The sequence below is a fragment of the Biomphalaria glabrata genome, chromosome 12 (genome assembly GCF_947242115.1).
Source record: "Biomphalaria glabrata chromosome 12, xgBioGlab47.1, whole genome shotgun sequence".
NCBI lineage: Eukaryota > Metazoa > Mollusca > Gastropoda > Planorbidae > Biomphalaria > Biomphalaria glabrata.
In genome coordinates this window covers 3,476,771-3,496,458 of record NC_074722.1, presented here as the reverse complement: position 1 = coordinate 3,496,458, position 19,688 = coordinate 3,476,771, and the positions used below count along the sequence as shown (strand labels likewise).

Here is a 19,688-nt window from a genome sequence, read left to right as displayed (position 1 = left end):
AAATAGTCTTCCTGGTAAAAGTATAATAAATTCATTCTCTCTCTCTCTCTGCCTCTCACTCCCTCCTTCTCTTCGCCGTATTCAGCCCGCAAGTTAAAATCACAACATAGCGTAAACAAGGGTCTACCCAAGTCGACTGTATAAATACTACGTTCTATAACTCTCGACATCGCCGATGTCTTCACGAAAGTTGGTGGAGTTATACTTCCTTGTTGACCAATCGGGAATAACTTGCACGGGCGTTGCTAAAAAAGACCTTGTGATCTATGGGCCCGGGCAGATGATGTAAAAGTCAACTGTTTCTATGCAACACCTTCGATATAGGTCACGGAGCTCACGTTCTATGGCCTACGGTTAACGAGGGTGTCATGTGGCCAGCACAACGACCAACCGCCTTTACCTTTCCCCCAACTAATGTCAGGTACCCATCAGCTTGCTACCCTGCCTCATAGTGGCGCCCGGGTGGAAACGGTCGTGAGAGGGGACGACTAGGCCAAAATGGGTAGCACAACAAGGCTCCCGCGGGAGTGCCTAAGAGAGTATGAGAGTATTCTCATTGCAATGTGCGGGGATGTCAAACAGCTCCCGCAGCGATCTGTCAACGTCCAGTCGCCGTCCCTCGAGGAACCGTTTCAAAAATGGCGTGTCCCGCACGGTTATCCTGGTATAGTATATGAATACGACGGGGGCCCCAGTGGTGCGGCCTTCGACCACGTATCTAGTCCACGAGCTCGGAGTGTCCGTGTCCACTAGAAGTGAACACAAAACAAACTCACCCCTCGTCGTACAGGGTGGGGGAAAGGGGGAATCCGCCGCAAATTTCATGCTGGTGAAAGGGAGCTTTGTTCGCTTTTGCTGGCCTTAGTGTTCCAAGTGCGACGCACAACACTACTAGACAATTTCAGATGGTACCCATCAGAGCTGGGTGGACTCAGAGGCGCCCCTAAAGATCCCGAAATCATAAATCTCAGTCCTCAGCAGGATTCGAACCCGTACCCGGGACCCCCGGTTCGGAAGACAAGCGCTTAACAATTCAACCACCTCGCCTGCCAGGGCATTGCACGCCAGGGAAAAGTAACGGTTGCCAGTGTACGCCATTCATGTTTCCTAACTTCTTCTCTCTGTAAATATTTTCCTGGTTCCGATAGAATTATTCCTTTCGCTCATTTGTATTTCACTATCCTGTTAGGATTAAACTTTAATCTTTTTTGTTTGTTACCAGAATATGTTATATTTGGCATCGAATTGTAGGGGAATGCGTACTCCTGTTACACATCACAAACTGAAGTTTATAGCTCCAAAAATCAATTTAGTTTAATGGGGTCAAATCAACGTTGGCATCGTCGATTAGGAGAGAAAGAGTTAGCATCTTCAACGTTGTTTTTTTCCAAGGGCCATTTTTTTGTGGTTAAAAAATATTTATAAGTTAAAAAAAAAAAAAGAGAAAGGGGAAAGTATTAAATAAATTTATAGATTTACAAAATCTGAGACATAGTGCAAGTCTTCAGTACTTCTAATATATAGTGGCTCCTTTTGTCTCGAAAGGCAATGGATGCGCCCAAATGAGTCACTGGTTTTGGCTTAATCTTGAGACGGGGCAGAATCTGGTGTGGCTAATATACAAACTGTGTAACAAGTAGACATGTACAAGTCATTTGTCTACATTGGTAATGGTGGGGGAGAGGACATAAGAGAGTTATTAGTTACGTAGCGATGTTCAGTTTACACATTTTCCTGCAGTTTGGGTGTTGATTATCATGAACGAATAATAACAAGACTCTGGATATGAAATCAGCTGTTTAATCTAACGCCATCTTGGTTGACAACAACAGTTACAAGGGATGTTACTCCCAAACACCGAGTGGTGCAGCCGATATAAAACACACATCAACATTGGGGACAAAACATGTTGAAGACTGAATACAATACAAATGTTAGGCGCAGCAGTCAAAAATGAAAATATGTAGGCCTACTATAATTATAGCTTTCAAGGCTGCATAATTTACAGAAAAATTATTTCTTAAAAATAGAAATAACGAGGAAAACAAAATTGTTTTAGATAGGAATGAACATGATCACGACGTTTTCTAACACAATAGAATTCAGCGGTTCTCAACCTTTTATGCTAGGCGACCCCTTTTTACAACTTCCGCGACCCCCACCCACCCACACTTACACAGCAATAGGAGAATTGACAAAAGCAATCCATTTATCGATGGTCTTAGGCGACCCCTGGCAAATCGTCAGTCGACCCCCAAGGGGGTCGCGAAGGTTGAGAACCTCTGCAATAGATCATCTACATGGGAAGTTTGGTACTCAGCGCAAGTAGTCCCCACTTGGCTAGATCCGGGAAAAAATGACTTTGTAGGGTACTTTTCAGTGAGAGTGTTACATTATGAATAAGTAAGCAGCAATTTGTTGAAAAAATTATATTATATAAGCAGTGATGCTCAAAATACGGCCCGCGGGCCAGATCCTGCCCGCGGCGTGGTCCCATCCGGCCCGCCGAAACGTCGGCACAAAGTGAAGAAAATCCCCCCTCCAAAAAAAAAAAGGTTGAAAAATGTATCTTCACCTACTTTAGGGCTCTCATATTTTTCTGAATGAATTGGTACCATGACCTTTAACATTTGTGCGTTTATAAACAGGGACTCTGAATGTAGAATCTACCAGGAAATGTTGGCGGATCTTTACTTTTTCTGAACATGACACTAAGCCAACATCTTTGTTTTATAAAGAAAGTGTGACTGTTTAAAAAAAAACAACAACATATACATCGACATTATAAAATAAATATGGCGACATCCTTGGCTTGAACTACGATTAAAAGATTGATTAACTACAAATAGAGATTGGAGGATTGATGGGAATGTTTCCCAAAAAGAAACAAGAAAATGTATCGGTTTTAAAGGTACCCACACTGTTGCTACCATTTTAAGAAGAGAAATGAAGCTATTTTCTGACGCTTAAAAAATTGTAATCGTCAAATATCACATGAATGTTTTACTAAATCTAGGGGGTTCTGGTAAAATAGTTTTAGAACAGTTCATTTAATTTTGTAACTTTTGTGGTCATGTGGCCCGCGAGACGAGTGTTGGAAAATTAAATGGCCCGCAGGTCGAATTGGGTTGGGCATCACTGATATAAGTAATAACTTCTCATCTTATCTTGTATAACGCGTACAGACGTTACTTCAACACACTGGACGGTCGATGACTTACAGCCCAAACTGCTGTAGGCGTTTTGTTGGAAACATTTCAGAGTGTAAAAAAAAAAAAATTTACAATAAAATATCTAGCCCTAGGAGGCGTGGTGGCTGAGCGGTAAAGCGCTTGGCTTCCGAACCGGGGACAGGGGTTCGAAACCTGGTGAAGACTGGGATTTTTAATTTCGGGATCTTCGGGCGCCTCTGAGTCCACCCAGCTCTAATGGGTACCTGAAATAAGTTGGGGAAAAGTAAAGGTGCTGGCCACATGACACCCTTGTTAACCGTAGGCCACAGAAACAGATGACCTTTACATCATCAGCCCTATAGACTACAAGGTCTGAAAGGGGAGCTTTACTTTACTTTTTATCTAGCCCTAAGACACGGAGAATAAATAAATAGTTAATAAATAAAATATTAAAAGACAACACCAAAAATTTAATTGAGAACTACATTGGATATTTAAGATGTATAGACGCAGATTAAGGGAGTACACATTCTTATATGCAGGCGAATCTTGGACGCTGAATGCAGAGCTAGAGAGGAGGATCCTAGCAATGCAATTGAGATGCTACAGAAAGATCCTAGGTATACAAAGACCGTATTACAAACGAAGAGATTGGAAACAGGATTAAGACAACGCTTAATGACGACCTGCTAACTACTGTAAAAAAAAAACGCAAACTAAAACTCTAGGGCAATATTACAATGTTCTCAGGACTCGCTAAAGACCTTCCTTCAGGGAACAGAACCACGAAAAGAAGAAGCAGACAGAGAAAGCGATGGGAAGACAACATAAAGGAATGGGTGGGCCTGCCATTGAAAGAGGTTGTATCCAAGGCAAAAGACACAGAGGAGTGGAGATGGTCAACAGATCTTGTGTAGTGCCCCAACTTTCCAACAAACTAAGCCAGTGTTTCCCAGACTCTGTTCCGAGGAAACCTAGTGTTTCGCGAGGCCTCAATAGTTGTTCCATGAACTACTGAAATGATTAACTAGTAGGTCACCACGTGAATTAACTCTTTCTCTCCGTAATTATTTACCACATTCTGGAAGAATCAACGCTGGTATCGTCAGTTAGGAGAGAAAGAGTTAATCTCTCTATAAAAAAAAATAAGCAAAGTGTTCCGCTAAATACTCAGAATGTGCGAAGTGTTCCGGGAAACAATAGCTAAGGGATATGTGAAGAAGAAACAGATTTTAATGGGGTAACTAATAAAGAGGAACATAGTGCCCCGGAAGTTGTTCTTTCTCTTTCACTTAATAACCAACTGTGTTGCTTAATTAAATTGTTTTAAAGTTCACTGAAATTTGACGTGCAGTAGCTTCCCTTGCCCTTCTGATTAGAACGTCAGGCTGCGTGAATCAAGGGGATTTGGGTTATGACAGAAGAAAGTCACCCACTTGACAGCCATCAAACTCTTGACACTAATGACACACTAATGAATTACCTGCACAGGACAAAGTGTTGGTGAGAAAGTGACGAGGAGTATTACACACTTGATAAGACGAAAGTAATCGAGCAATTCAAGCAATCACTTTGGGTTAGAGATTCTAATGAATAAATGATTAGCAAATGTTAACGTTCCAAACCATAGAGTAAAGACCTATATATATTTATATTTATAATATAAAGCAGAAAGTAAGAGGTATGTATATATGTATATTCCAAATAGAAATCAAAACCGTTTGACCAATCTTGATGAAACTTGGCATAAATGTTCCTTGGGAACTAACTGGAACCGTGACGTATGTAGGCCCTATAGTTATTCCAAAACAAACTTAAGACCCTTAAAAAAAAGTTGCCCAACTCTATGAAAGTATTGACATTTAGAACTAAAAGAGCACGAAAGAAACATTTAGAATTGGGAGTCTTTACCCGATACAAAATAAGTAAATATATTTCCTCAACAAATTATTCAAACGAGCGAGGCTCGGTCACCTGGTACTAAATACACACACGCACACACACACATATATATTTATATATATATATAATGTCTGGAACAGACGTGGTATCACCACAAACACAAAGCTAGGGGTCTATAGAGCCGTCATCCTCCCTACATTGCTCTATGCCTCAGAAACATGGACAGTGTACAGAAAACATGCAAAAAAACTGAACCACTTCCACATGACATGTCTGAGAAAAATGGCAAATGGCAAGACAAAATACCAGATACTGAAGTCCTTCGAAGAGCGTGTCTGCAAAGCATCCATATACAACCCTGATGCAGTCTCAGCTGCGATGGGCAGGTCACGTCTGCAGAATGGAAGACCACCGCATCCCTTAACGACTCTTGTATGGCCAACTAAGCGAAGGAAAGCGCTCGCAAGGTGGTTAAAGAAAGCGCTTCAGGGACACCCTCAAAGCTTCTCTGAAGGCGTTCAGCATAGACCCAGGCACCTGGGAGACAGAGGCACATGACAGAGCATCATGGCGTCGCGCTGTGAAAACTGGCGCACAGGTTGCTGAGGAAAAGAGAACAAGGCTGGCAGAAGAAAAACGCCAGAGAAGAAAAGCAAGGCCAATGACACTAGCTCCAGCTGGAATAACCTGCCCAGTGTGCAGCCGAACATTCCGAACCAGCCACACGAGGAGGCATAAAACCCCAGTGCAAAGCCCTCAGCCCCCTGGATGACAAAGTGGTCATCATCGAACCACGATGGACGAACTATATATATATATATATATATATATATATATATATATATATATATATATATATATATATATATATATATATATATATATATATATATATATATATATATATATACACACACACACACAAACAAGAATAGCTCGCTTAAGAGTGTAAGATTCTTTTAACAAACCTTATTATCAACTCTCTAATAAAATGTTTGTACGAGTTATTTCTCCCACACCCAATCTCGGATCAAGCTAAAATTTTTCACAATTATTATTAATAGATATGGCTTATATGTGGGTTTTGGTGCTTTTAGAAGATGATTGTACACGTTTTTTTTTCTCCACACCCATTCTCGCATCAAGTTGAAACATTTCACAATTATTTATGTACCTAACAAAACATGAATCAATGAAAAATTGTAGTCAATTAATTATTGATAATTAATTATTTTGTTTGATATCGAAAAAGGGAAATATCTTATACATTATTAAGATATAAATATGGAGCTGTTCCTTTTATATCATGCTTTCTTTTATCTGCGCTCTTTCTTCTAAAAGAAATAGTTTCCAGTATACGCCAAGAGAATGAATATCTGAAGCTCAGAATGCTGAAAAAAAAAAAAAAAGCTTGGCGCCGGAGAGCACGAAGGTCATTTTTTTTTAAATCTCAGGTGGCGTCACAAGTAAAAGACCACGCAGAGACCAATCATATTATAGATTGGTCTCGATTACACCCAGTGCCGTATTTAGACTTGAAAAGGCCCTTAAGCTATGTGAGATTTGGTGCCCTTTTAGGTCCAGATTCCAGATATATGCCAGTGCTAAATATTCCTTGAAGGCCCTACGCTATTTGTTGCCTATAGGGCCTACAGTTAAATCCGGCCCTGTTTTTAACCAATGTCTCACTTGGTATAAAAAAAAGTTTGCTAACAACAACTGAATTATGTGACTATAAGAAAGCTAAGCTCGAAAGACAGATCTTATTTAAATGAAATATTTAAGATCATAAACAAAACCACCAAACATAATTAAAACACAATTATGGTTTGTTGAGAAGTATAGGCCTAATTAACAACAATAACAACAACAACAACAAAATATATGTAACAAATGAAACACAAAACTGATTTTTTTTTAAAGTCCTACAATTTCCAATGTCTCCCCCCCCCTTTTCCCAATGATGCGCTAACACTACTAACACTAGACGTTGTTGTTTATTTTAATTTATCCCCAATTCTAAGGGTTAAAGGTAGCTCAATAAAAGTTGGTATTTAGAGGCTTCTGACATTTGTCATGGGTCAAGGACATAACCACAGAGGTAAAGTCTGTTATGATAATATGTAACTTTTTTTATTTTCGTAGAAACTTGTTCTGTTGTCAAGAAATAGAAATGAAAAAAAAAACAAACAAAACCAGCAATTTCACAATCTAATAGGCCGACATTTATTCATTCATCTTGTGAGTAAAGCGATTGGCTTCTGAATTGGGGGTCCTGGGTTCAAATCTCGTTGAAGACTGGGATTTTGACTTTTGTGATATTTAGGGTCTCTCTGAGTCTAACCAGCTTTAATGTGTACCTGACATTAGTTGGATAAAAAGTAAAGGCGGTTGGTCGTTGTGCTGGTCACAAGACACCCTCGTTAACCGTTGGTCACAGAAACAGAGGATCATTAATATCTACCCTATAGATCGCAATGTCTGAAAGTGGAACTTTTTTTTTTTTTACTTTGTTATCAATTAAAACACGTAGCACTTCATATATCTACGAGCCCGGTATGTATGTATGTATCCAATAAACCTGAATACACATTAAGTCATGATGCAGGGGCGTAGCTAGGAATTTTCCATCGTTTGGGGTCCGGGGGGGGGGGCTTGACCTCTTTGGGAACCTCTGCATTTTGCGTAATATTTAATTTTTAATGTAAAAAAACACTCATTTGGGCCCGAGGGGATTTTTAAAGTCTCCCCACCTTAGCTACGCCACTGCACTGTTGCCCAAAAGACTTCCACAAGCCCTTATTACCGGATAGATGTTTTTTGGTATAAAGGCCCCCAACGCAGCCAGCAAACAATTGCATTTTACAAAATGACTGAAATTTTTAACTTAGAAAATATTTCAACTTACATTTGATCTGCTAGTCCGTAATGAAGAGCGGTTTTTTAAAAAATAAAACTCAACTTATATACGGATGAATAGACTGTTTGCGTATAGTTCTAAGTTACACAGGCCTACCACAAATTAAGCTGTTATTATTTGAGATAATTACAATAACACGTAATGTAGGGCCTAGTATGTCTATCACAAATGCAAGAGGAGAGTCGAATCTGTTTCTAGCGGAAACTATGAAATCGCTATCCAAAAAATCTAATGATAGTTTGGATACGTAAACTATATATATATATCGAAACTCAGTTGTTGTCTATTTTTCTACATTTAAATCTAGTCTAGAACTCTGGACATAGTTCCATTTTTTTGCCGAAGTCAAGCTAGATTAACATCTTTTATTTCAAAATGTAGATCTAGGATATATATAGGCCTAGGACTAATTTCATACAGTTAAATAAAATATAGGCCTTCATATAGGCCGATAAGAACACGTCTGGTAGCGAATTTTTTTTTTTTGGTTTATATATCAAGACTAAGCCTAGGCCTGTGCTACGAATAATAATCAGGGTCGAAATAACTAGAGAAGGCTTACCCTGTCTTGCCTTAAGTAAATGTAGATAACATTTTACTATTTATTATGCAACACATAAAATTTAACACACACACACACCAAATGAGATTAGGCCATAGCAGGCTCTAATTTACTTCCTGGTTTCTCAGATGTGTCTCAAGAACACGGTGTCACGATGTCTTGTTTTTTTGTTGTTTTTTTTTTAATAAAAACATGTTTTCAAGTAATTCAACAGTAGCAGGCCTAGTGCGCCCCCCTTGGTAGAATATGCTACTGTTATCGGCATCCTTTTTTTTTCGGGGGGGGGGGGGGGGGGGGAGGATGCTGAGGATTCTAGGCCTATCTAGATCTTATATTTGTTTGTTTTTAAACTAATAGGCCTATAACATTCATGTCAATCATTTGAGACCCCCCAAAAAAGCCCTTGTTGACGACAGGCGCAGAAGACGAAATGAAAACATAGACGACCCCTTTCGGCGGACAACAGCTTTGTCTGAATCATTTGTAGAAAAATATTCAGGTCGCATGAGGTGCATAACATGGTGTGAAACACTGCACTTATCCTTATAATCTTCGGTATTGAATAACTAATTAATGTTGGCGCATTTTTGGACACTGTACTGCCCAAGTAGGTAAACTGACCATTCACATTGATTTCTGGACATGGGTTAAATGAGTTCCGTTTGGGGACTTCAGCGGCATATATTAATTTTTTTAGGTTGATGGACAGACCAATATTAAACGAGGCAGCAGCCTCTGCAAAAACATCAAAAATTCTAATAAGAACTTATGGTTAAATGTGTAATGATCCCAAATTTATCTATCCCATTTTTTTAAATTTTTTTTTGTAAAAAAAAAAATTAACTAAAAGTAATATGTAAATGTTAGAAAGACTATATACCCATTTGCTTCTTGACTATATATACCCACGTTACAGTAGTTCAGAGGTCACATGCATATGTGACACGATAATACTGTCTCATAAATCTACATGGTGTTGTGTTTTTTTTTTTTATGCCTGGCCTATCCCTATCCAGACTGGACCCCGCGCAGTCCATTTCGCATAGGGCCCCGCAATTGCTAGGGCCGGCCCTGACTGTCACTGTGTTAGTGTGTAGTGTGTGCTTCTGTGTGTGACTGTCTGTATTGATTTCTTAAAATTTGTAAACAAAGATGGCGGAAATTCTGACAAATGCTGTGAGTGTGTCTGGTCCGTTGTTTTCGTGATTCAAAAAATGAAATTTAGAGGAAAAATTGTGGATATAGTTTGCATACAACAGTTTACCAGTAAGTTGACTGTTTAAAAAAAAAAGAAAGTGTAAATTATTTTGATTTGGAGTCTTTCTTTCTAGATGTAGATCTAGAATCTCTCTCGAGTGACTCGAGTCAAAGTCAGTCAAGAGTTTAACTAGTTTAAGAAAAGTAGAAATAAATAAAAATGAAATAAAGATTTGACTAGATCTAGATTATTCTAAATCTAGATTCTAAAACTCTAGATCTAGTAATCTAGTATTACTATTCTAGATTTAGATTTATATGGACTTAATAGATCTAATATAGAGTATGATCTATCTAGAATTTCTAGACTAGTATTCTAGACTCTAGCTAGAAAGTAGAAATCTAGATTCTAGACTTTCTAGAGTCTAGATACTAGATAGATCTAGTAGACTCTAGTAGATTATTATTATTATACTAATATTATAATTATAAGTATCTATAATCGTAGTATAGAGTTAGTGGTACTAGTACTATTAGTTGTAAGTGTAGTGGTCTGTAGCAGTTGTAATAAGTTTAAATAAGGAAGGTGGAACTAGTGAAAGGTGTAAACTAGATTTCTAGTAGGCCTACACTGTAGTCTGTAGACCCTTACAGTTACTAGTATAATTACCAGTAATGAGTAATTCTAGAACTAAGACTAAGAATAGATCTACTAGATCATCTAGTGTATAGTGATCTATGATACAATTCTTTGGCTTAATTATAAGTAATCTAGACTCTAGATCTAAATTCATTCTATTCTATGAACTATGATGGAGAGTATGACTAGATATCTAGATCTAAGTCTTAGTAATAGTAGCCTACTCTTAGTCGACTTACAGAGTTTATAGAAAAATTAATAAAAATATACTCATATTGTAAATAATTATTATAATTAAATAGATTTAAATAGATCTAGTTCTAGAGATGTCTGTAGTCTAGTCCTAGATATATATTAGCCACATTTTAACATTTAGACTAGATCTAGATCTAATCTAATAGATTCTAGATCTAGATCAATTTTATAAAAAATATAACTTACAATTCAAAGAAAATATAAAATTTAATTAAAAATTAAAAGAAAACCAGATGTATATTTATTTTAATCAAATTATATCCATATCTCTGACAAGTACTCAGGACTAGCTTAAATAATTAGACAAGTCTTGGGTGATAGTGAGTAGCAACAAGATATTAATACAATAGATAGGAAATATTTAAAAGAAATATTTAAAAGTAAATACCTGTGATTTATCTTGCATATATAGATTTTACATCTGAGGCTTAACAGAGTACACTATATATTATTTAAACTCTGATATCTTTGACACTGTATCTAAGCATGCAATTCTTTTTGTTCACAGATATAGTTGGCACTATATCTAAACTTGTGAAAACATGCATCATGCGGATAACAGAGGACAAAGTGTTTTTCATTTTGTCTGAAAGAATCGGTGATGGCGGTGCACAGATGTGGTGTGAGTTGGATCAGGTCAGCCTTTCTTTTAAATCTACACTTGAGATATTTATTTAGTGGTGTTGTTGACATCACTGAAAACTTGGGATGGGTATTCTTTTTAAGAATGTACATACAGTGAGTTGTTTCCCTTTTTTTTTGTTGTTGTTGTTGTTACTTGACAACACATTTTTCTCTTCCTGAAACATGTCGGCTTTTAGAGGTTAATTTTAAATTTTATACATATACATATATATTTATATATATTGTGATGATCACACTTGCCGGGGATTATTATTTATATTATCAAACTTCTTAATTCAAATGAAATGAAGAAAGAAACATCTCTGTATTATCTCCAAAACTTCTTTAATAATACTTCTCCAACTTTCTTATACAAATAACTTCTCAATTCAAATCTTAAAGATACACAAAACTTCACTTATAATACTTCAACTACTGTCACTTCAATTAAGGTAACTTCAACTCATATCACTTCAACAAATATCACTTCAACTAATAAAACTCTAATTAATGGACCGCTAATATCACAAAACCTATAACTCAATCAAACCATTACTAAGCGAGGACCCCGTCTAACTGACTTTCCCCTAATTTATACCTTTCTTAATCGTACATTCCAGAATCATGGAAACTTCTCCCCTAATTATTTTAGTAACTTTGACCTTCTAGAAGCTGACGTGTGCTTTTTTTTTTCCCTTAACTTCTTTCTTTGATTGGATGCCTAAAATTAACTTGTTTACAATGGACAGCACTGGCTTGACCTCTAGCTTCTAGAAACTGGTTGAAATAGGTCACAGACTCGACTCGTGACATATATATATATAATATATATATATATATATATTACTACTAAGTTCCTGCTACATTATAGAAGATTAGCACAATCTCACTTTCTATGAATTCAGGGATAGTTGGGAAGTCTTTGTTTTGAAAAGTTGGTTTACCTGTACGTTTAGGGCACATGTGTTTTAGGCTTGTCTCTTCGCTTTACTGTTGGCGTTCCTCTTTCCTTTTAATCTGAAACAACAAAATGAATAGCTCTTCAGTATGAGTGTTTATCATGGGTTCGTTTTTCCTACTCATTGATATTGATTTCACATTCCTTGAGGGAAAGCTTGCCAGCTTCCTTGGTGGGAAGCGGGGTCGAGAGGCCAAGTGCGCTTGAACTTGGCTTGTCATGGCTACCTAGAAGTGGGCTCGAGGTTCGACACCCGACTTGGGCAGAGTTGTGTTTACTGAGCGCGGAAAACCAACTCCTAGATACCCTCTTTACCCCCCCCCCCCTTCCCACACTGGTCCACAAATGAGATTGGACCAAAGCGCTCTGAGCATGCTGTAAGCATGAAAGTAGCGCTATATAAAAGCTATAATATATATCTTGATATCTCTTTAAAATATCTTACAATGCATAGATTTCCATAAAATAGTCCTGTAGGATATTGGCATACATTACATATATATATTATAGATTATAAACACTATAGATATTTGGAGCTGGTGGCTGAGTGGTTAAGTGTTTGGCTCCCAAACCTGGGATCCTGGGTTCCAAACATGGTGAAGACTATTTTGAATTTCGGGATTTTCAGGGCACCCGTGAGATCACTCAACTCTAATGGGTACCTGACTTTAGTTGGAAAAGTTAAGGCAGTTGGTCTATGTGCTGGCCACATGACAACCTGATCATTAACCATTGGCCAAAGAAACTGATGACCTTAACATCATCTGCCCTATAGATTGGAAGTTATGTAAGGGGAGCTTTACTTTTTTTTGTACTAAAACCTAAAAATGATTAAGAAATATTTAGTAAAAATAAATTACTTGATATCTGTTGTTATTACAAATAATTAGAATATTCTTATCAAAATGCAGAGTCATTTTTTTGATGAGTATGCCATGGATGGAGTGTCAGCAGAAGCCAATGAAATTTACTTGGAGGTGATGCCAGATCTGATGCTTAAAGCTTTGAAAACTGCTCACTCGGCCAAATGGATTAAATTAAAACTCACGAAAAAGAACACACCATGTCTTACGATGGAAATTGATTTGGTAGGTAGTTAAATGTATACTAACAGTTGTTGACCCTGTTTGTTTCTTGGTAACTTGTTTCATCCCTTTTGTTTTGTGTGGTGCAGCCAACAGGTGGGCCCCACCAGAGGCAAGTGGTCCATGATATTCCTGTCAATGTGGTCCCAAGAAAACACTGGCCAGATTACACAGAACCAGAGATGCCAAAATTTGATGTAAGTTTTTTTTATCCTTTTTGTTTGGCCAACAGAATAAACTATTATACATTAATTCCCATATTATAAGTACATCTAATTAAAAGATTTTAAAAATAAAAACGGGACCTCAAAACAGTGAACATAGATAATGACCGTTGGGAAGACATAGCCCTAGACCGCACTAGATGGAGAGAGACAGTGACCAAGAAAACTATGGACATGTGAAGAAACATGAGCCTCAGCTCTGGAAAAGAAAGTTTGCCATATGAAAAATGGCCAGCTCCTCAACCACCAAAATGAAAGCCACTTTAACCTGCGATAGTTGTGGACGGGAGTGTCTCTCCGAAATAGGGCTCCATAGTCGCATGAAAAAGTGTTCGCTGGTGGAGGCCAACAAGAATTAAAATATTTGTTTCATTTATTTATATGAAAGTGGTGGCTGAGTGGTGAAGTCTTTTGGCTTTTGAATTTCAGTGAAGATTGGGATTTTAAATTTTGGGATTTTTTAGGACTCCCCTGAGTTCGCCGAACCTTACAGTTAGTTAGTCATTGTGCTGGCCCTTATGAACTGTTGAACATAGAAACAAATGACCTTCACATCACCTGCCCAATCAATTGCAAGATCTGAAAGGGTACTTTCACTTTTATGACTTATCTCTTGCTTTCTATTAGACATAACTCTGTGTCAGGTAGTTGCACCCTTTCAGACCTTTCGAATTATTTGACATTGACCTTATGTTTAGTTAATATCATTTTCTTTCGAAGGTCAGCATTACTATGCCGCAACTCAAACTGATGAAAAATGTCATCGACAAGATGAAAAATCTAAGCAACTATCTTGTAAGTTACATTCTTTGCATTCAATTTTAAGTTAAGCTGCTAAATTGATTGCATTCAATTTTAGGTTTAGCTGCTAAATTGTTCACATTTAATTTTAAATATAGCTGCTAAATTGTTTTAATTTGATTTTAAGTTTAGCTGCTAAATTGTTTTAATTTGATTTTAAGTTTAGCTGCTAAATTGTTTTACTTGATGATCATTAAATCAGCCCATGTAGTATCAGTAGAAGTGCTTGCTCAGTTAATGTCCATACACTATATGACAGTTATATTCTATTTGTTTCAACAACAGTCTCTGTCTGCTAACAGAAGTGGAGAGATGAAACTGTCAGTTGAAACAGACATGGTGGCAGTTAGCACACACTTTCAGAACCTCTTGAACCCAACATGGGGTAGGTTGGATCATCTTATAGCTTTCTTAGAATGATTTTTTTTTTAAACTCTTATATTCAGCTCACCACACAGGCTTGGGTACAGATGTCCTTAAATTTTGATGGACAAAGTAATCCATAAACTTTTTTCTGATTCACATATTTTCATTCCATTTGTAAACATTGTCCATCACAATACCTTAAACACTTTTACACTTTTTACCATCTTCTCATTTATTCCTGACTACCATACAAAGTTAAAAATATATATTCACACACCCTTTCACCATGACAGGTTTCATTCACTTTGTGATCAACCTGTTAGATACAATTTTTTTTTTACTGCCCAAAGCTATTACTGTAGTCTTTCCCCAAACTAAACCATAGTCTGACCATTATTTTGTTAGAATGAACATAGAGACATGATGGAATCTGCCTCTTTCTCTGGCAAAGTTGTGTGTCTGTTGACCTTTGACAATATAAGTCAAAATATTAAAACAATACTTGTCATTGAGTTTAAAGAGGAATGATGTAGTTCAACTGGTTATAATGACCCAGCTGTAACCCACATATGTTCTCATTCAAATACTTTTGCCTTCTTTTATATTGGGTTCTTGACTGTATGTTTTGTAGTCCCTATCACTAGCTACGACTGAAATTTAATGATCAATGGTAATAATTTACAATACCTTGACAGAAGTAGGTGTAGTCACATCCTCTGTAGAACAGATCATTGTCCACCTAGCATCTATGTCATCCCCACCACTTCCTACAAACTACCTTATCAGTACCTCACCACCCCAACAGTACCTCACCACTTTCCTATCTCAAAACCCAACCACAGCCTTCAGCTTCATTGGGTTGGCTGAATTCACTGGGGTCTATTGGTATTGGATATTAGTTTGTGAAGTGTCTTTGGTTTCTAATGGGGACCCATGATTCCCTCCCTTATACTAAGCTTTAGAACACACTTTATTTGTCACACAGAAAGTATTGGGCTACTTGAATATGATTGAATTTCAAAATTAACAACTTGCTTTGACAGGGAATCAGGATGGCTGTCAAATATTGCAGTCCTCACAAGGTCAAGAAGAATTTGCTACAGCCAGAATTGACATCAGAAAATTTGCCCAGTTTCTTAATGGGCAACAGGTCAATCCAAAGAGAGTCATATGCAGTATGTCCACTTTTTGTTTTTCATTTTTCTTTGCTAAACTTTTCAACTATGAGTAGTTGTAGGAAACTCTACAAACTCTCTACATATCTCAAGACTTACATTGCAATGAGCTGCCAACAAAAGTTCTCAGGTGCAACCTTCTTGTTAGAATCATTGTAGTCAAAGTCAATGTTTGCAAGACTTGTGGGTTATCTTTCAGGTGATATGCTGTCTCTATCATATACAAGTAGATATCCTTCAGAGACGCTGGAGATGGATAGGTCACACCCTTCGCAAGCCTGCATCCAACATAACAAAGCAAGCCTTAACCTGGAACCGCCAAGGAAAGAGGAAGAGGGGGCAGCCCAGGAATACCTGGCCCCGTGATTTGGAAGCAGATAGACAAGATATGGGGACAGTTGGAGAGACTCGCCCAGAACCGAGATGCCTGGAGGAAGCTGGTTGGTGTCCTGTTGCCCAGAAGTGACCACAGGCAGAGACGATGAGATGATGATCATATACAAGACATCACGTGGACGCACTGCACACTTTGCTTAGGCAGAAATGAAATTAAAATCAGGCTTACAAGGCAGAAATCAATCAGACATCAATTTTTCTATAGGCACTGCTGAGTAGCAAGATTGATAGGTTTTTTTATTTGTGAAGGTCAATGTAGCCAGGTCAGTATGTCTTTGGACAACTCAATTGTAATTTATATAGAGAGTTTAGACTAGCTAAGTATATAATCTTAGACTTGATTACATAGAGAGTTTAGACTAGCTAAGTATACAATCTTAGACTTGATTATTGGTAAAATGTTTTATGCTTCTTATGTTCCTTCAGAGTTGATAATTTACTTGTTGGGGGATGGGAGCAAGCAGGGTTTGAACCCGGATCCATCGATAAGTCTGAACGACAGTCCAGCGCACAAACCGCATGACCAGGCAGCCATTTTAGCCCTATTATAATTGTGCAGAAAAGGACAGGAGGCAAGGAGTCAATGCAAATAGTTGAGAAAAATTCACTTGCAAGACACAATTTGATGTTTTTTTTACCCAATATTGTTCTAAGGAAAACGTTCTGTTGTCCTTTGATATTTTGTTTTCTTCACCAGATATTGTTCATCATAGGATGGTCCACTTCTTTCTGATGCATGAAGATTTATCACTGCAATATTTCCTGCCAGTGATCTCAAGGTGACATATAACCTCTGAACATGGTTCAGAGTTCAAGTGTCAACAAGCTGTATTCATTGTGTATATAGATTTCACTATTTCAGTTCTTGATTGATTAAAACAAATGGTAAACAACATAGTCTTTGAAATGAGTTGTATTTATTGGTTTCAAATAAATTATTATAAATATTTAAGAAATGTTAGTAATTATTTTGTATTGAATTATATTATTGATAAAGCTTTTCTATTAAGTCTGAAAATTAATGAGGAGTACATTATTTCACATAGCTACGCAGTTCCAGCTGCAACCTACATATGTTTCCACATTCAGTGCAGACTAGATCCAGAAATTTAGTTAAAGACTACTGTCTGTTGTTATGCCTGGATCTGTATCACCAAAGTAGAACTCGTAGTATACATGTCTTAACCAGGAATATTTTTGAGGGGGGGGGGGTATATCATGAATTAGTTATTAAGAGTAGAATAATCTTTCTTACAAAAAGTTATCTGCTTCGTAACGGAGGAAATGTTTTTGTTTTTTTTGTTACTTGTTTAAAGTATTAATGTATATGATTTTAATAGATCACATAAAATAATTAGGGATAGAAACCTTTCATTTCTTCAATAAGAAAAATTACAGAAACTTCAAGGATATAAATGTCAATATTTTGAACCAAAGTTAACTTTGTAGAGGGCAATCAATTTGAAGTTTTCTAAGAATTTAAATTGTTAATTTGAATCAGTTTTTATAAAGATAAAGTTAATTTGACTCAGTATCTTAAAGATAAGTTTCTATGACTCAATCTCAATCTGTTAAGTCAAAGTAAATATAGTAACAGAACACCAGCAACAAGAAATTAGTCTGAGTACACATGTCAATCTTTAGTACACATGTCAATCTTTGAAACAATGTGTCTGACTACACAAGTAAATCTTTGAAACAATGTGACTTGTAAGCTTGTCTGGTTACACATCTCAATCAATCTTTAAAACAATATGGATTGTAAGCTTGTCTGGAGAAGTAAAGTTTATGACTTTGTAGGAGCATATGACTGAGTGTGGTGGCAGAGTGGAAAATGCTTAATTTCTAAACTAAGGGTCACAAATTAAAATCCCTGTGAAGACAGATTTTGAACTTCAGGATTTCTAGAACATAATTTTGTTCACAGCAGCTCTAATGGGGAGACTGACAGTAATTGAAGCAAGTAAAATCAGTTGCTCATTGTACACAACATCTTTATGAACTTAATTATGGCTTTTATATAGCGCAACTTTCATGCTTATAGCATGCTCAGAGCGCTTTGGTCCAATCTCAGTTGTGAACCAGTGGGGGGTATCTGGGAGAAAGTTTTCTGTGCTGCCTTAGACGCTCAGTAAACACAACTATGCTCGAGTCGGGTATTGAACCTCGTGCCCCCTTCATAGGTAGCCAAGACAAACCAAGTTCAAGCGTACTTAGCCTCTCGACCACGCTTCCCACACTATCCATCATAGAAACATGATCTTTAACATCTGGCCTATAGACTAAGCCTGAAAGAGGAACTTTACTTCTTAATTATTACTTTTCTATGAAACTGAGCTTAGAATAAATTGTGTACATAGCTACTTCAAACAATCACTATATCTAGGTCATTCATACTAAACTAATCACAGAAGGATTGGGGCACTGAATACAAATGACCTTGAGTATGTTTATTGTGTAACACTAGTAACTGATTTAAAGAATTCAACACTGAATGTTAAGAAAGAATGTTTTTTAAATATTCGGATATCATATTCAACTCGTACATGACAAGTCTTCAAAAGCTGGGTTTTTTTTTTGCATAATAGACACCCCCAAAAGATTATCATATGTCCTTTGTACACTCAATTTCTAGGACATGCAGTTAATGTCTTGAAAAATAAATGCAAAGACTTTTTGTGTGTAAACAGTATATCAGAGAAGTGCTACTTAGATCATTTGGGACTGCCAGAAGTTAAGGTTTTGAAAACATTAGGCCTCAAGAATTAAAGGTTTTGTAAACATTAGGCCTCAAGAATTAAAGGTTTTGTAAATGTTAGGCCTCAAGAAGTAAATGTTTTGAAAACATTAGGCCTTAAGAAGTAAATGTTTTGAAAACATTAGGCCTTAAGAAGTAAAGGTTTTGAAAACATTTGGCCTCAAGAAGTAAAGGTTTTGTAAACATTAGGCCTCAAGAATTAAAGGTTTTGTAAATGTTAGGTCTTAAGAAGAAAAGGTTTTGAAAACATTAGGCCTCAAGAAGTAAAGGTTTTGAAAACATTAGGCCTCAAGAAGTAAAGGTTTTGAAAACATTAGGTCTTAAAAAGTAAAGGTTTTGAAAACATTAGGCCTCAAGAAGTAAAGGTTTTGAAAACATTAGGCCTTAAGAAGTAAAGGTTTTGAAAACATTAGGCCTTAAGAAGTAAAGGTTTTGAAAACATTAGGCCTCAAGAAGTAAAGGTTTTGAAAATATTAGGCCTCAAGAAGTAAAGGTTTTGAAAACATTAGGCCTCAAATTAAAGGTTTTGAAAACATTAGGCCTCAAGAATTAAAGGTTTTGAAAACATTAGGCCTCGAATTAAAGGTTTTGAAAACATTAGGCCTCAAGAATTAAAGGTTTTGAAAACATTAGGCCACAAGAATTAAAGGTT

The 19,688-nt window shown here is 36.9% G+C and overlaps 2 protein-coding genes across 5 annotated transcripts in view; one reads left to right on the top strand and one right to left on the bottom strand.

Annotated features, from left to right (window-relative positions):
• LOC106072165 (switch-associated protein 70-like) overlaps positions 1–8,694 on the bottom strand; it is a 49,454-nt gene extending 40,760 nt beyond the window's left edge. The window contains exon 1 of one of the 3 annotated variants that reach the window (XM_056005503.1): positions 8,558–8,694. The gene's annotated coding sequence lies outside the window, so the exon portion shown is untranslated. Of the gene's footprint in view, positions 1–7,983; positions 8,188–8,557 lie in introns of those variants that run through there. The other 2 variants (XM_056005505.1, XM_056005504.1) reach the window with 2 other exon arrangements.
• Positions 2,328–17,178, top strand: LOC106073368 (checkpoint protein HUS1-like). Of its 2 annotated transcripts, none has more exons than XM_056005508.1 (8): positions 2,328–2,403; positions 11,158–11,285; positions 13,143–13,319; positions 13,406–13,513; positions 14,261–14,335; positions 14,627–14,726; positions 15,751–15,882; positions 16,976–17,178. In XM_056005508.1, the coding sequence occupies exons 2-8, from the start codon at positions 11,199–11,201 to the stop codon at positions 17,059–17,061; spliced, it is 765 nt and encodes a 254-aa protein (XP_055861483.1). In that variant the 5' UTR covers positions 2,328–2,403; positions 11,158–11,198; the 3' UTR covers positions 17,062–17,178. The 2 variants fall into 2 exon arrangements, with proteins under 2 accessions (XP_055861483.1, XP_055861482.1); XM_056005507.1 differs by lacking the exon at positions 2,328–2,403 and adding an exon at positions 9,602–9,823.
• The last annotated feature ends 2,510 nt before the right edge of the window (positions 17,179–19,688 follow it).

Bases quoted from the DNA above. Each gene is read 5' to 3' on its own strand.
- LOC106073368 (XM_056005507.1), top strand. From the start codon at position 9,772: ATGAAATTTAGAGGAAAAATTGTGGATATAGTTTGCATACAACAGTTT. The intron at 13,320-13,405 runs GTAGGTAGTTAA...TGTGTGGTGCAG, and splicing joins TTACGATGGAAATTGATTTG to CCAACAGGTGGGCCCCACCA. The intron at 13,514-14,260 runs GTAAGTTTTTTT...TTTCTTTCGAAG, and splicing joins CAGAGATGCCAAAATTTGAT to GTCAGCATTACTATGCCGCA.